Source organism: Saimiri boliviensis, chromosome 2 (genome assembly GCF_048565385.1).
Source record: "Saimiri boliviensis isolate mSaiBol1 chromosome 2, mSaiBol1.pri, whole genome shotgun sequence".
Lineage (NCBI taxonomy): Eukaryota > Metazoa > Chordata > Mammalia > Primates > Cebidae > Saimiri > Saimiri boliviensis.
Window position 1 is genome coordinate 101,884,112 of NC_133450.1, and position 18,440 is coordinate 101,902,551.

The following is an 18,440-nucleotide window of genomic DNA, read 5'->3' on the forward strand; positions in this document are numbered from 1 at the left end:
AGAAGGGAGGTGAGTATTAAGCACCTACTAAGTATGAGGTACTGTGCTGGGATAAAGCAATCAAGTCCTACACAATCTTAGCCCTCATGAATATATATATATATACACACACACACACACACACATATATATATATATATATATATATAATTACACACACACACACACGTGTGTGTAATTATTATTATTTTTTTTTGAGACAGTCTCACAGTGTTGCCTGTAGTTGCCTGGGCTGGAGTGCAATGGCGTGATCTCAGCTCACCGAAACCTCCACCTCCTGGGTTCAAGTGATTTTCCTGCCTTAGCCTGCCAAGTAGCTGGGATGTCAGGTGCCCGCCACCACTCCTGGCTAATTTTTTCTATGTTTAGTAGAGACAGGGTTTTACTGTGTTGGCCAGGCTGGTCCCGAACTCCTTACCTCATGATCCATGCACCTGAACCTCCCAAAGTGCTGGAATTATAGGCATGAGCCACCACACCCGGCCTGAAGATTATACTTTTAGGGAAAAACAGGCAATACATAAATTCATATACGTTCTGATTTCTGATATCAGTAAGTGTGCTGAAGAAAATTAGAAGATATGGTGATTGGGAATAATAGGAACTGCTGTGTTTAAGAGAGTGGTCAAGGAAGCCTATCCTGATGAAATGACATTTAGGCAGAGACTTCTGAAAAATTAAAAGAAGTGGGACAGCAAAGGGTACAGGTTTGAAGCAGGAGGACTCTTGGTGTTTTTCAGGAAGGTAGGTTTGCCTTGAGTTCAGTGAGTGACAAGTCATGAAGACAGATATACGGCCTGATGAACAGGAATGAGTTCCATTTTCTGGGCAATAGGAAGCCAAAAGGGGCTTTAAACATTTAGAATGTGACTTGTTTTAACAGGGTCACTCTGGTTGCAATTTGGGACATAGATTAGAGGGGTCAAGAATGGAAGCTGAACCTTGCATCCAGGGAGAGGTGATGGTGACATGGGCAAACAGATGAGCATTCAGAGGTAGTAGAAGAAAGTAGGTCAAATATATTTTGAGTGGAGAATTTTGTCGAGGGACTGGATATGGAGGTGAGAGAATAAGAGCAGTCTAAGATGATTCAACAATTTTGATATGAGAAACTGGGTGAATGGTGCACGCCATATACATGGATATGGAGTTTTAATTTGCTACTTCCTGACAGTAAAGTTCAACACTCATTACAAACATATATTTGTATAACCAATATTTTACTTGTAATATTTTTGTGCAGCTAAGTGATAATCTGTGATCATTCCAGAAGCAGTATCTTGATTCTTGTTTACATTTTGCCCCATTTCAATGACTGAGGAGAAATATGCCATTGTTTTTACCTGTAAAACCATGTTTACAAGTCCTACTCATTATTTAGAATGATTTTTACTACATTGTCTCAGGTGAATTCCGAGGTATAAAGAAAAGCTGGCATTAAGGGGAAGGCCTGGGAGACCTGGGTGTGAAATGCAGCTAGTAAGTGCTGCAAATCGTTTGATTATATTAGAAGTTAGAGTTCTCCAATTTGCTTAATGTGATTTTATTTTATTTTTTGTTTTTAATCAGAGCACTAAGGTGTTTTAAATTTTAGGACCTTACCTTCTTGGTTCATGCCTAAAAAATGAATGACTTTTTTTTTTTTTTCCTTTGCAAGGCTTTCCTTTTTAATGCACTAGATTCTCTAGCATTCTGAATTAATAATAAGCCTCTTGAAATTAGATTTAGGTTGTGGGAAAGAGAAAATTTGCTCTACTCTAGGGGAGGCAATAGCTATTTTTATAGGAACCTGAATATTATAAGTACTCCATATTCAGGGTATTTGCACTAGTAAGTTATATTAATAGGTAACTTGATAACACATTTCTAAGAACTGGGTCAGAGGGAGATATTAAATTGGTGCCTTACAAGGTTTCTAACAGCTTGGCTTATTTTGCAAGCAGAGTTAAAGTGCATTTTCATGGAAACTCTTCTTTATATTTTATGGCCCAGCTCAGGAAATAGCTTGAAAATAAACTTTTACAAAATCTAAAAGCTGATATTTTGTGTTAACTTACTTTGAACATTTTCAAACTCGTTGATTATTGGGTACTTTAGTACTTGGCTAATGTATAAAGCCACAATATCCTTTTATCTGCTCCCAGAAGGCACTGAAATGGCTCTTTATTTATTTATCAATCACTTATCGGATGCTATCATTGCCTCATCTATCTTTGCCCAGAAACTAGGGAGGCATTTGAGAAGACATCACTAGCAACATCAGGTTTTGGGTTTTTTATTTTGTTCTGTTTTTTAAAAGGCCATTGGAAGAACGCCTACTTAGCATTTCTTTATCCCTGAAATAGAATGTGAATCTCGGTCTTCTTTATCCTTGTTACCTCTCAGGACTTTCCTCAAACACTAACTGCTCCTGCACATTTCCTACCACGGTTAATTGTATCCTTCAGCTTTGGTCTTGGAAAAGATCTTGTAACAACACTCTTGCGTCCCTACAGTGTTTCTTCCTTTATAACCCAATTTCTCTAACCATACCTTTGACTCTGCACTTCTTGACCCTTGGACCCAGGCATGGGGATTGGTAAAGTGTTTAATTCTCACAGCCAGTTTCAGCCTTCAGATATGGCTTCCTGAGCAGCCGCTCGGGTCAGCTAATGAAGCTCAGCCATATGGGAAAGTTAGTTCATCTTGGCATAAGTCTAGATATATGGGAAACAGGAACAGGAAGGGGTAAAACACATAGTTTATTATTATTAATTCCTCACTTAGGGAATGGCAATGGAAGTATATTAACCTTTGCAGACCTTCCAGATAATCTTTTATGCAAAAGAAAGGTATATCATGAACAACACATTCTTTGCATTTCTTCACATTTTTCCTTGCCACAAGATTGTCCATCCCCTTTTCTTCCCTCATTATTTCCTGAGCTTGCACCTCTCCAAGAAAATGTCAATACTCTAATCCTTGCTTCAAGCTCTGGTCTTTTTAAAGGATTCAGACTAAGATCACTGTTACTAATCTACTCATTTAGCAAAGATTGTGAGGAACAGAAAGGTTTATAAGATCACCACTGCCTACACGGTCTGAATTGCTATTAGTTGTTCACATTATTCTTTTGAAGATGAGTTTCCAAAAAAGTAAAAACAGTAAAACCTCCTCTTTCAAAAGACATCAAAACTTTTTTCTGTCATAATTCCAGGACTAAGAAAAATTTCTTCTTAGTCAAAACTTTTAAGTAATAAATGTATTATAAATTAATACATTGATTGAACCAAAGAATCATGAGCTATTACTAATAGTCATTTTGATATGTTTAGGATGTGATAAGCAAAAATTGTTTTATGGCCCAGTAGGATACATGACTTCTATCATTATCTTCTCTTTATTTGTCTTTCAAGTCTTGTTAACTTTGGAAAGTAAGCAGTTTGGAAGACAATATTGTAAGTGATGCTTGAGATGCTTAATAAATATCCTACACTCTTTTAAAATCAATAAGATAATGAAGATTTTGATCATTTAAATATACTCTATAATTAGGTAATTAGATATCATAATTACATGTTCAAATTGTTAACATATGAACACTAATTTCTTAATTGAAGACAATTAAGCCAACTTGGTAAATATACAGTAATTTACTGAAGTGACAAAATTAAGTAAATACTTCCATCAAAGAATATTAGGGAAGAATAAAAATACATTTCTATAATACAATGCCTTTCCATGGACTTTAGCATTTGCTATTTATTAGCAGTCTTATGTCTATTGTATTCATTTTGCAATGAGAGTTGCAGTGAGACTCTTACCTAAAAGAGTGGATATATAAATTTACTGGGTGAGGCAAAAATCCTTTTCGTGAAGTGCCATAGTAGCATCTTGGATTGTGTGTCATTTCCTATTGCCTAATAAGTTCAATATACACTTATTTTCTCTTGGCATTGTATTTTGAACTTGTACTTTTGCCAGAGGTATTGATATTTGCACATACTTGGTATCCCGGGGCTTCATAGACAACAGGGATAGAAGTGGCATTGGTAGAAGTGCATTCAGAATACTGAGACCTAGGTTGTTAGAATTTCCTTTACTTCAGGAAAACAATATATGAAAATTGCTATGATAAGCCAAAATTTCAGATATGTCCAAACCTTAATTAATAATAGATAATGGCATCTATAATTTACCTCATGGTATTTTATATACTAGAGGGTTTATTATTATGTCAGATGACTCATGATTATAGTTTTTTCACAGATATCTACACATATGCATTTATATAATATATAATACAAATATTTATATTTACTATTCATAATTTAATGATATAAGTATTTATATCATATATGGACATACATATATTATTGGGACAATATTAAGTTACTGTTTCTGGCTATTTTATTTTTATTGCTATGTGATTTTGGTCTTTATTATGTGAATGTAAAAAATAAGTTTATCGATGAGAAATGGAAATATTTTAAAAAGGTATTTTGTTGGTTTAAATGTGAACTAGCCAGGTAGATGAAAACATGTTAAGGGTTACCCTTAATAGTTTAGGAGGAAAGAAACACGCTGAAGAGTTTCAATTGTGTCATCTATTTTCTTAGAGGACCTGAGTGCAAGTTGTGGGGCTAATAGAGAGATCCATTAGTTGGGGCTCTAATTCATAATTCTTAAAGGTTTGAGTTCTCTCTCCCTAATCCTTGTGGTGGGAGTGAAATGTTCTCAGAAGTGTCTAAATGTAGGTTTAAATTAAAACAGTCTAATAGACTATTAGGTCAATACTCTGCCTTTTAGTTAGCCACATAACATGATTTCTTTTATAAACTTTAACAAAATGTCATTGACCTGCCCTTTGCATAACATGTTCTATAGAAGTATCTTTTTCTTTGAATTTTAGGACCAGTAATTGCTCAGTTTTTTCTCCCTCTGCCATCTTGCTTTAATGACCCACCTTACTCATACTGTATATCACATGAAGAGTCTTCAGAGCAATGAGATATCCCTCAGAAAGTGACAACCAAGGTTAAAGTACAAAGTTGGACTTTTTTAGGAATTAAGGACAGTACACTGATGCAAATTGAGTATATGTTCACATTCTTGCTGGCTTGAAAACTAAGTGTGTAAGGAGAGATAAACAAATCTTTATCATACACATTGTAATTTTGACATTTTATCAGCTTTGCAATAAGAATTTTGTTTATATTTTACCTAACATAGAATTTAGTATTTTATATGCAATTCTCTCACAGTTATGAGGTCTAATGATTTTAAGTATTGTGTAATATATCTTCATTTATGTCAGGATGAAACTAAGTATTCATGTGTTTTTGCAGATATTGGTGTTATCTTTACATGAATAGATGAACTTGTGACATAATTTACTATCAAACAGCAAACTTTTAGTTTTAAACTTTACAGACTTGTTTATTAAAATGTAACTCCACTGATAATTTAAATACTGAGTGTGAAACTCTTTTATAATAGTGCTTACTTTCAGTTAAAGACACACTAAGGTCTTTACAAATTAGAGTAGCTTCTGCATGTTTCAGGTAGTACCAAGTGATGTTTTTATTTAGCAGAACCTGACTTCTGATTGTTCACACTCTGTTGATGGTGTCACTTCTCTCTTTAGTTACCAATGACTCCCTGTTTTCCATCATTCCTCTTTCTCTCATTAAAATTATGGAATTGAAAACCATCATTTAAATTCATGGATCTACAGATAATACTTAGGCAGCTAAGAGTATCCGTCAATGTGTAAATTTCACTGGGCAGTTAGATTTTATGGTGTTTGTTTATAATTTTGGAATAAAGCTGCAGTTTTCATCTGTAAGTACCACAGGTAATTCCCTGGAGGGACCGTACTTTTGGAGAGTGGGGGCCGTAGCGGTGGCATTGTAGTATTGACTTGACTTCTCACTTTCCTTGGCCTGGCTTTAAGGGTAAACCTCATTGAGGGCAGGGGAGAGCAAAGGCGAAAAAAAGGCTTTGTCAGTCAGAGTTCAGTTGCAGATAATAACATTCATTTAGCGTGTTTAAGCATAAATGGATGACTCTAGGTAATTAATTCCTAACAAAGCATAATGTAAAGTCTGCAGAGAAACCTAAGGCTATGCCTGCAAGAATAACATACAGAATAATATCACACCACTTGCCCACCAATAGAACTGCTTCTCCAATTAGAATCAAAAGTAATTCTCCCTACTAATAGTTCAAGAAAAATGGACCTTAATTATGAACAAAGGATGGAGAATCCTGCCCTGGAACTATTGGATCTGTTTCTTAACCATGTATACTGATTCTTTGCAAAGCATGTCTCTTCTCACTTAATCTGATTCTGAATTGTTACTGATAAAACCCAAACTCTGTCTGCAAGCTTAGACCAAGGGAGTCTGGTAAAACAGATTTTAGCTTTCTGGCCCCTGAATTGCAAGAAGTAAGTAAGTCTTTCTAGTCAAAAGTTGAAAAAGATAATGAGTGTCCAATAAACTGTATCCTCCGGTCATATGGGGCAGTCATATGGAGAACTTTCCTATTCATGTATCCCCATAACCCATTTGATCTTACTATTTTTGAACAAAAGTCAAAATGTCTAACTTACTACTCAAGACATATGTATGGAATCTGCCAATATGTTGATGATTATATCCGATCATTTCCTTGCTGTTTGTGGAAAACAGCATTTTATTTTAAGAAGGTTCTCAGATAGACCTTTTTTCTTTTCACTTTTGATTCTCTGTCTTCTCCTTTTCTTTTTTTTTTCCAACATACGGGCTCAATTTTTTTTTTCTCTTCTATTTTTGTTATGTCCAATGAAACCCAGGTAGCATTATCATAGCATAACTTTGTGTTTTATTCTTCATTGCCATTTCCAATTAGGAAAAAACATCTGGTAGAAATATGAATATGTACAGGAAACTTTACAATGGGTGAGTAAAATTTAATAATGGATGTGCTCACTTTACCAAGAGTTACAGCTGCCTGCCATTTTCACGTGTTCTTGGAGAAAGGTTTCCTGCTCTACCTAAATTAAAGCTACTGGAGTCAATGTCTCTTAACATCAAAGTGAGATTGAATACAGACTTTAGACTCAGATGGCTTGGGACTTCCATCATAGCTTGCTCATATACTACTTGTGGGATCTGGGAAAATCATTTTCCTGTCTGAAACACCAGTTTCCTCATCTGTAAAGTGAGGAGCTACTGCTTAATTGATGTGATTCTTATGAAGATTAAATGAGGTACATTAATAATTTGCCAGAGTAAGTCCTTAATAAATATGTGTGACTTTCAGTAGAAAAACAGTCATACAGATGCGTGTTGGAATCCTGGAACTACTATTTACTAATTGTGCAGTACTAGGAAAGTTAGTTAATATTTCTGAATCTCAATTTAGTCATCTGCAAATTGAAGGCTGCAGTATTTGCTAGTGGGTTTTACATGAAGACAGCAATTCAAAAGTGCCCAGTAGGAAATCCAGCACAAAATTAGGTCACATTTCTTCTCTTTTTAAACTTTATTCAGAATCCGAAGAGGTTAAATATAATTTTTGCAATTTTTAACCCTGACATTAATCTAGTGGGTTGAAATATTTCAAATGTGTGTAGGAATAGTGTACTGTTAATGCTGTCTGATTCATTGGTACTAAAACTGGGCTACTTACATGAACATTTAAAAATGGTCCTCTTTAATGCACGTTATTTCTTACGCCTCATTTTAGTTTTGCGTGTCTTATTGATAGCTTTAAATCACCTGGTTGTTGAATGACTTTCGATTGTAAACTTACATAAAGGTCATTTACATCTCCTAGTTTTGCAAGGTACCCATAAAATTCGTTGTTGTTCTCATTCTCATTTTTCTAAAAATTGTTAAATATTTTAGTGGCAAAATGTGAGGTAAAAATGCATCCATAAGATTGAAAATGTACCCAAAGGAATTGGAAGTGTTAATTTTCTCTTTCCAGTTTCAGGTGCCTGGAAAAATGCACAGGGGCAGATTATTCACTCTATGATATCCCTTAAGTCATTTTAATGTAACTTTTTCGGGGGGAATTTTAGATGAATTATTAGAAAACACTATTAGAATTGCACTGTATTATGTATTTGGTATAGTATGGCTGAATTTAGCTGCTAGGAGAATACATGAATACTGTAATTACAAACATCTCTGTCAAACCTACATGCCTTGGAAGCATCCCATTTTTCTATAATTATGCTAGTGTATAATTGTGCTGGTGTTTAATCCCTTAAATGGCAGGAGTTCATTTTGTTACGTTATGAATAGATGTAAATATGACTGTAGTAGAGCACGGTGGAACAGAGCAATTTACTTTTTATTACATTTCTAATACTCTGCAGTGTCTGCAATGCTGTTAATTTAGATTATATTCTATTATAAAAAATCATTAAAGGAATTCCTGCTTCATTTTCAACAAGATTGAGAATAAATGGTGAAAAAAATTCCCATAAGAAACTCAGAAGGAAAAGATGGAAATGCTGTTACACAGCAACACTTTAAAAAACTTCCATTTGTAAAATATGTGATAAATCAATATTGATTATTAAGTGTAAAAGTGCTAAAGTTAGATCAGGGAAACCTTCTGAAGTTATGGAAGAAACATTACAGCCAACTGGAATAGCCTCCTGTATTTATTAACTCTCATTACAAAAAAAGGGCTTAGAATATACTGTATGTCATTATAGCATCTTTACCTCCATAAACATGACATATTGATGATTATGGTATGATTTTCTGTTTTAGGCTATTAAAGGCCCAGTTTAATTGTTTTTAAACGAATAGTTCTTTCTCTCACAAGCTGCTTCTCAATTATTTTTAGATTTTTAAATATAGCATTTCTAATGAATGCAGTTTCCTTTTTTTGTTTAGATACTTTCAGTTGTTTCTTCAAGGGTATTATTTGCATTATTTTCCATTGGATAAACAGAGCAGATCTTTTATTTACAGGACCTTCATATTTTAAAAATGTCAGGAGGCTGAGGCAGGAGAATTGCCTGAACCCAGGAGGTGGAGGTTGCGGTGAGCCGAGATCGTGCCATTGCACTCCAGCCCGGATAACAAGAGCGAAACTCCATCTCAAAAAAAAAAAAAAAAAAAAAAAAGTATTTGTTACATTTTTATTAATTGATTTTTTTATTATAAATTGTTTGGCTGCTAATTACTGAATTCAGAAATAATAACACAAGCAAGGTAGACATCAATTCTATCTCACAGAAAAAAAAAACGTCTGTTAATAGGGATTACTGAGATGGTATAGTGGCTTCACGGTCCCATCAGGGACCCATTCTTAGCACATGACTTTTATCTTGAGGTTGGCCCACAACTTAAATTGAATCCTGGATTTCCAGGTATCACATTTGAATTTCAGGCAAGAAGAAAGAAAAGCTAGAAAGATAAGCCCCTTTTAAGGAGTTTCTTCAGAATTCTCAGGTGACACTTCTGCTTACACAGTATATGTGTGTATAAAGAAAGAGAATAGTTAATCTAGCAAGCTTGAAAATACCATGCCTGCTTGCAAGGCTGGCCTTCAGCTGGCATCTGTGAGTTTGGATTTCAAGAGAGGTCCCAGCTTTCTCCAACTGATGAGTGTTTCACTATATATATAATTTTTTTGGCAGACAATATAGTTTATGCTGGAAATTTGCTTTACTTTTGGGGGACTGGAATTTTGCTGTATATTGGGCGGAGGGTGCCTAAGTGGCCAGCCCCCTGCAAAAATCTTGGGCACTGAGTCTCTAATAACTTCCCCGGTGGACAGCACTTCACAAGAGTTGTCATAATTCACCATTAAATATATCCTGTGTGACTTCACTGGGAGAGGACTAAGGAGCTGTGTCCTTTCTTCACCAAACTTCAACCAAGACACCTTTTTCCTTTTGCTAATTGTGCTTTGCCTTCTTTTACTGCAATATATCGTAGTCATGAGTATGACCATACATATGCTTCTTGACTTACAGTAAGGTTATATCCCAATAAACCAACTGTAAGTAGAAAAAATGCATTTAATTTCTCTAACCTACTAAACATCACGGCTTAGCTTAGCCTACCCTTACATGCTACCTAAACAGGCTCAGAACAGTAATGTTATCACACAACTGGGCAGAAACCACCCAACACAAAGTCTATTTTTTAATAAAGTGTCGAATATCTCCTGTAATTTATTGAAAAGATCAAAATTTGGTATAGTTTCTACTGAAAGTGTATTGCTTTCACATCATCATAAAATCAAAAATCAAACAGAATAATCATTAAGTAAAAAAAAAGTCATACGTGAAACCATCAGTCAGAGACTGTATAATGAGTCCCACAAAGTCCTTTGTAAATCATTGAACCTGGGTGGGGTCTTGGGGATCTTTGACAAACAGGAAAATTTAGTAAATGACTGTTTTATTACTTTTCAAGTTATAAAACATGTTTTAAAGTCTATCATAGATCTAGTATATAGTATAGAGTTTTTTAAATAACAAATTAATACTGGTATGTTGTGCTTTTATTAACATTCTCTTTTCATCAAGGGAGACTGTAAAGTTTTGGTCTGAATAACTGAAAGGATGGAGTTTCCAGTGATCAAGATGGGAAAGACTGGGAGAGATGGTTTCCAGAGGAGATCAAGAGTTCATTTTGGATATGCTCTGTGGGAGATAGAGAACAGGTACTTGGTGACTAGAACTCTGGGCGTCAAGGAGAGTAATTTAGGAGTCATCATTACGTAAATGACATTTAAAGGACTCCAGGAAGTGATTGAGGAAGTGAATGTACGTAGAAAATCACAAGGCTTTAAGGGAGTCAATTCTTCAGAAGTCAGGGAGATAAGCGAAAACCACCAAAAGAGACTAAACTCATTCTATTTTGGATGCATTGTGAAGTGGAATTTTATCTAATTCATAATTGTATTGTCAGCAGAATTACAGTGTCAAGAATCAATTCAAGCAACAATGATTTTTTCAATGATTATTATGTTCGAGGCTCAGTTATTTGGGCCAGAGACACCAAGTTTAAGAATAGTCCTTGCCTTAGTGAACTTACCATTGGTTAGGCCAAATTATTATGTTTTAGGTCTGAATCTTTACAAATGGAACTTGAGATGAGGATTTATGTGCAAGTGATTTATTAAGGAAATGCCTTTGGGAGAAACTGATCATGAAGCAAGAAAGAAAGAGAGGAAAGGGAGGAAGCTGGACCAGGATGTGGTTTCACAAGGTTAGCATCAGCTTGACACTGCAAAGAAACTGGGATGTAAGTTGTGCTGAAGACTCTGTCCTATCTGGAAGCATGGAAGAAGGGCTTTCTTATCCCACAATAATCATTCATCGACTGAGAGGCACAGAGGTAGGGAGTAAACTCCTAAGATTTCCCAGGCTTAACTCTGACTGCAAGTTAACTCTATATTCCTAGTACCTTATTTCATGAGAAGTGAAGAGTCCCAGTGAGGTAACATAAGGAAGGGTAAAGGGCTCTAAGGGAATCAGACAGAATACCAATTATCTCCTACAATATGTGAACAGCTGATTTCAAAAGCATGTGATAAGCACTCTCACAGAGGGAATTTCAGAATGCCATGGCAACAAAGCGGGCAGGACATAATAGAGCTTTATGATAGAGGGAAGGCTTTCTAATAAAATAGTATCTGGGGGACCAGAGGGTATTAAGTAGATACTAAATGAAGGAAAGAGGGTGAACTTTCAAGTCAGAAAGGATCCCAGTATATAATAGCACATACTCTCATGGTCATAGAAGAACTGGAGCTATAAAATGGGGATTAAAGTTTTCTTGCCTTCTCGTCTCGTGGTATTAAAATCAGAGGATAGAACAATAGCATTTTGTTAACTTTTAAAGAAATGGAATTCTGATAGTGGTGGCTTGGGTCCCGGGAGTAATGTCATGGCAGTGCTACAAAATCAAACTTCTCTATGATGATGGCATTAATCTCCAGCATTTTGTATTTATACGCATTTGCACCAAGATGTACCCTCCTGTGTCATATCTGGTGTGAAATAATGCCAGCAGGTCCTGTCATAGTGCTCCATATGCATTGAAGAAGTCCGATGCTGTTTAAGAGAAGCACTAAGTTTATGTTTTTCCTAATTATTTATTCACACAGGAGGTGAATAAATTCCTCAGAGGTTAACTTTAAAGAAAAGACAAAAACAAAGAAGGATCAAAAAACCTACTTTGTCTTCTTTAAGGTCCATCTCTTGCTCAAATATATATCCATATATATATTTTTGCCAATTAAAAATAAAATTAAAATTAAATATATATTTATTTCATGTAATATATTTTTCTTTTATCTCTGCCCTATTTCTCTGCTCATTTTATCAAGTTTCTAGTTTTTCCACTCTTTCCTTTTTCTCATTTTTCCTTCCATTAATGAAACTGTGATTTTTTTTTTTTTGTTGCTTTAATTGACATTTATGCTTTTTAAAAGTATAAACAAGACACCTAACTGTTTCTCCCACAGAGACACGTTTTCCCCTTTCAACCATCCCAAAGTTTAAGATTCCAGAGTAACTTTTTTCTCTCCTCTCCTTTCCTTCCATCCCTACGGTGTTACCAGTGCTTTGCATTACATTCCTATGCCAAACTTCTAGGTTTTGCTTGGTTATTACACATCTTCTTATTCTATGTCCTTTGGTTTAAAGAAACTTAAATTGTATGTTAACCCAAGGAAATCCTCCTTATTCATTCAATGCATATCTATTAACTCCTCACCACAATGTACTTTTCTACATCTTCTCAAAATCCCAGACCTCAGTCAGACACAGTTCATTTCTTGGGAGTTAGAGTATTGTTTCAGGTATTTTTGTTAGTTTGAACCCTGAGGTTAATGAATGTTTGCATATCACTGAATATTTTTATTTCGCACAAAGATGAATGAGCTCTTGAATGGGTGTGGAATATTGGGAGACATCCCTTTCCCTGACCTTTTTCAGTAAGCGTGGCTGCTATTCCACTGTTTTTGAGCTTTCAGTGTCGGAGATGAGAATGCTGAAGACAAACTGACCTCCCTACCACTCCAGAAATGTCTGTTAGAACTCAGTTTTGCTCTCAGAGAAAAACCTGAAAAAGAAGTAAACAAGAATTTTATTTTTCTTCATATAGAAGTCCAGGGTTATAAATAGTTTAGGTTAGGTAGGTATAACTCCATGGTGTCAGGATTTCAGATTTCTTTGATTTTACTACTCTGTGCTTAATTTTCATTTAAAATCGGCTCACTGTTCAAACGGAAGCTGCCAAAAAAATATTTGAAACATGAAGTGCTGCTCCCCTATAAGGACATTTCTGCTTGAAACATACTGGCAAGAATGTAGCTAAGTGGATGGTTGGGAAATGTCTTTATCCCAGGGTGATTAATAATTTGGGTTTAAGAAGAAAGAAAGAGTTAGCATTAGGGAGTGAGCGGGCCCTGTAATATTACAAGTTTGTCCCTTTTTCTCAGAAGCTTGAACAATTTTCTTTGTAGACTTTGAGGTCACAATTTTTTTTTTTTTTTTGAGACGGAGTTGTGCTCTTGTTACCCAGGCTGGAGTGCAATGGCGTGATCTCGGCTCACCACAACCTCTGCCTCCTGGGTTCAGGCAATTCTCCTGCCTCAGCCTCCTGAGTAGCTGGGATTACAGGCACGCACCACCATGCCCAGCTAATTTTTTTGTATTTTTAGTAGAGACGGGGTTTCACCATTTTGACCAGGATGGTCTCGATCTCTTGAACTCGTGATCCACCTGCCTCGGCCTCCCAAAGTGCTGGGATTACAGGCTTGAGCCACCGCGACTGGCCGAGGTCACAGCTTTTATCGAAGTGTATATGGAGGTTTCTTTTCTCATCAGTTAGGCACATGACTTGGTAAACTCTCCCAATGAGAAGATTTATGTCTTTCTACCACACAAGAATGTTTTCTTTCAGTATTTCTTGAAAGTAGAGAATAAAAAGGGAGGAAAAATGTTCTAAATGATTATGTGCCTTCCATTCTACTTCTATTGTTTACTTTTCTGTTTCCTATGTTTCATTTGAGAATTTTGTTTCTTTTCTTTCTCTCTCTCTCTCTTTTTTTTTTTTTTTTTTTTTGAGACGAAGTTTCGCTCTTGTTGCTCACGTTGAAGGGCAATGGCAGGATCTTGGCTTACCCCAACTTCCGCCTCCTGGGTTCAAGTGATTCTCTTGCCTTAGCCTCCTGAGCAGCTGGGGTTACAGGCATGTGCCACCATGCCTGGCTAATGTTGTATTTTTTGTAGGGATGGGGTTTCTCCATGTTGATCATGCTGGTCTCAAAATCCTGACCTCAGGTGATACACCCTCCTTGGCCTTCCAAAGGTGTTTCATTTTCAAAACTTATTTATAATGAAAACAGTATTTGCTTCTGGTAAACTAAATTAAGTATAAATAAGAATTTAGACTAAAACTTATGAAAAGAACACATTTCACTATCCTCTTTTCACTCCCAGTCCCATCTACAGAGTTTTGTATGTTTCCTTGTATAATTTCAATAAACATGTTAGTAATGTGTACACATATGAATACAAACATATGCTATTTTACACAGATGAGAATATTCTCTTCTGTTTCTTGCTTGTCTTTTTAAACTTAATAATGTATTTTGTTTTTTAATTTTTCTAATGACTGTATTCAGTACAATTTTAGAGTCAATTTATAACCACCTCTATCTTTTAGCATTTATGTCATTTCCAATATTATAGTTTTACACACACAGTAGGCTAATTTCTATGCATTATACTGTAAATATGTTAGTACTGTAAATTTTAACTAGATAACTGCCAAATGAAAGTATGAGTATGCTTTCATTTTTGACATAATTTACAAAATTTTCCTTTGCTGCTTATGGGCATTTAGTAATGCATTTATAAACTACTGGAAATCAGAAATTATGCCATTTGTTTCTTTTTGTATTTCATATATATAGAAGGTTTTGAATAAATATTTGGTATTTCTTTTTGTGACTTACTGATTTTTAAAATTAATACCTTAACATTTGATTCCATTCACAATGACAAACAAACATGATTATATTTATACAGATATTTTAATTATATGGATAACTTTTTAAAGATACTTTTTATGCCATTAGATCATACATTTTAACTTTGTATGAAAACAAGTATATATTGGCAATATTATGGGATTTCCATTTTGATGATTCAGTATTTGGTTTCATTTTTCATGTCTCAGCACATGTGTTTGACCAGAGGATTTCTATCAGCTGTTTCTCAACCTTAAAATTAAAACAAACTAAAATATATAGCAGGGACATGAAGAGAAATAAAACCAAATTATTTTTACTTTCCATTTTGTGTCACTTTATAGTATGAGCATGTGGCTTTTTATTCAGCTTTTATACACTAAAGTACACAAAAGTTGAGTTGAATACCAGTCATTATTGCTAACAGAAACGAAGTCTGTTGTACACAGCTGTGTTTAAAAGAATGATATTGTTGATAATGAAATGTTTTAGAGATACAAAGTGTTTTGGCAGTTTACTAGAAATGTTCTTGAAAAGTTTACATATTTTTTTGAAAATAATTATTGTTGTAAAGTGAATATTAATTATCAAAATAGACAAATCATTTGTGGGCTTATTGCAGCAAAGCCATTAAGAAAAATACTCAGACAACTAGGTGTTTAAAATTATGTATAATCTCAAGCTATTATGGTATTATGTCTAAAGTATTCAAATCAAATAGGAAATTTCAAATGAAAGAATGAGGCATGTCCAAAAATAAAATGAGAACCTACTTGGACTAAATAAGTAAAATTATCTTACAAGGGTTGGAAAATATGAAAAACAAATTTAAATGTCCAATGAAAAGAAAAATTAATCTATAGTTTCAAATTACTACCGATATTTTACGCCCTTTATGTTATAATTTATATTGTCCTCCATACTGACTAGGCAATTGATGAATTCTATGCAATTGATTTCAAATTACACACACTGTTCAATGATGACATTACATTTTTTGGATTCAATCATGTCCATCAACCTTAAACTTTTTGTCAGTAGTTTGATAGGAAAGGCCATGTAGAAGCTCTAAATGCAAACTCTTCAAATGAGTAAATGCTATTTGATTTCTCTGTGGGAAAACCAACCTAAAGTAACAATCTTTGTTGATGCTTGCTCAGATCAGGTGGACCAAAACAGCAGGAAGTGCCTCTGACAGATTCCAAGACTCAAGTGTCTTCAATGAGACTTTGAGGATTACAAATATTCAACGACACCAAGGAGGCCGGTATTACTGTAAAGCAGAGAATGGCTTGGGGTCCCCAGCGATAAAGTCAATCAGAGTGGATGTATACTGTAAGTAAATTTTCTAGAAAACTATCATTAAGCCTAGTATGGATTTCTTTTGTCCTACAAGTCTATGGTTTTCTCAAAAACCATAGAGTTCTGTTTAGTTGAGAATGAAAACTCTATAAAATAATGATAGCTCCCTTGAAACATTTCTGAAGAGAGAATCTTCTCTAGAAACTTTCATAACTTTTATGATATATATTCATTATGGAATACTTAGGAACAACATTAACAAGACAATACACATTGGTAATCCCACCAATAACTGCTAGTGTCTTCACGTATGTTCTCTATCTTTATATATAAATAGATACATACATTTTATATTTTTACTAAAATAGGGTCATGCTGTATATTTTTTAACTTATGTCTGTTAATTTTACCTACATGGGAATACAGCTATTCTTTTTTTTTTTTTTTCCAAATACACATCATACACACAGAGCATTATGAATTGGCCTCTAAATGACCAAAAATCTCTATATATAGTCTGCTTACGGTCCAACTCTGTTAAAAGTAATCAGCACCAACCCTGGACAATGCTTTGCTACCTGAGAAGTGTTTGTGATTTGATGATAGTTTTGTTTTCCTACATTTTGCTCTTGACAATAATATTTTAAATCTTTTTGGTCTCCTTGCTTCTTTCTCCACAAAAACAAAGCAAAGGCCTACATTTAGTTTGGTCTTTTGCCCAGGTTTTTTTTTTTTTTTTTTTTTTTTTTTAATTTCATTATGTTTTCACAAGAGTTTGCATTTTATGTAAGTTTCTTATGTTGTAAGGTAATTACTTTTCTTAAAGTAATTTAGACATAAGTAACAAGTGAGAAGATGTTGTTTTTCTTCTTATCTTCCTTTCTTTCCCCTTTCCTTTCTTTCAGTGCGGGACAGAGTGTTACACAGTTAAGAAAGGGCTTGAAATTACACGTGGTCTATTTGTCAGATGCTCTGCTGAATCTCATTTGGTTGTTTAGGTGACTGTGAAATGGGTGATAAAGCAGCATTTGTAATTTGCTTTCCACATTCAGATACCTGCTTTCCTCCTGCTTTTCCTCCTCCTGGTTTCATCCTCTCCAGTATCTTCTATCTCCTGAGGCACCCTGCCCCTTATCCCTCGGCGTAATTTAGAAATTTTCATGCTGTGTCGCCCTTTCATTATTATTATGGGTGCACAGGTTGACCATACCTGTATACTTCCCAAAATAATAGAGCTCCTTGTTTCCTTTTCCCTGACTCAGTATTTTTGGTGTTTTTCTTCATATATAACTTTAAATTAGATTAAGTTTAATGTACATGAATTAAATACTTTTGTAATATAATAGTCTAGAGTACATACTTCTTTTTTTTAGTTATTGCAGTTTAGGTCATCAAATTTTAAATACACCTCTTCAATACTTTAAACACAATTATAAAATCTAAAAAAGTTCTGAAAGTCAGTGAGTATGATTTGTTTATAACTTTTGTAAGCAAAACTTGATGTGAACTAGTGTGGTGTCAAAATTTGATCTGAAATGACTTGAATAAAACGGAAAAAAAGAAAAAAGAAAAATAGAAAAAAAAGCTTTACACTCTTTATTTACTATACTTTGAATAATCCTGTTTTGCCCAGGAAATGTGTTGCATTACACAATATAGCCAAAGATCCAGCTGAGTGTGTTACATAATAGATAGCATTTGTAGTATATTATCTTTCTAAAATCTGAAAATTTCTGAAATATATACTCCAAAGGTTTTGAACGTGGGATTTTGACTTGCATTTCTACAATAATAGGTCTGATAATTAAAAAAAAAAGTATTGCTGGTTTAGCAAGTTAAATATAAAGGGGGAAATTCACATTTTTAGAGACTTAAAAAATATTTTTCTCTTTTCCTTTTACTAGAGAGCCTTTCCGTTGCTATTCTGCATTATCCCTTCTCCTTTCTACCTGCTCATTTCTCTTGCTGTGTGGACTGGGTTGTACCTAAGTATCTCATTCATATGGCACACCTTACAGGAAACAATAGCACTGCTCTCTGCAGGTATCCCAAACCCTGCTTGCCTTCTAAGGCTTGACTCATTTTCCATTCAGCCATGCCTGAAGATATTTGTTACCTTCCTCTTCTTTGACTTCCTTTGGGGTTTTTCTCAT

At 34.6% G+C, this 18,440-nt stretch overlaps 1 protein-coding gene across 6 annotated transcripts in view; it reads left to right on the forward strand.

Moving 5' to 3' along the window:
- Positions 1-18,440, forward strand: part of MDGA2 (MAM domain containing glycosylphosphatidylinositol anchor 2) — an 845,750-nt gene that overhangs the window by 449,182 nt on the left and 378,128 nt on the right. For 4 of the 6 annotated variants that reach the window (XR_012516333.1, XR_012516332.1, XM_003930557.4 and 1 more), the window contains exon 3: positions 16,146-16,320. Coding sequence is in view for 2 of the 6 variants with exons in the window: in XM_003930557.4 (XP_003930606.2) it covers positions 16,146-16,320 (175 nt within the window). In the remaining 4 variants the exon portion in view is untranslated. Of the gene's footprint in view, positions 1-10,565; positions 10,663-16,145; positions 16,321-18,440 lie in introns of those variants that run through there. The other 2 variants (XM_074393990.1, XM_010341100.3) reach the window with 2 other exon arrangements.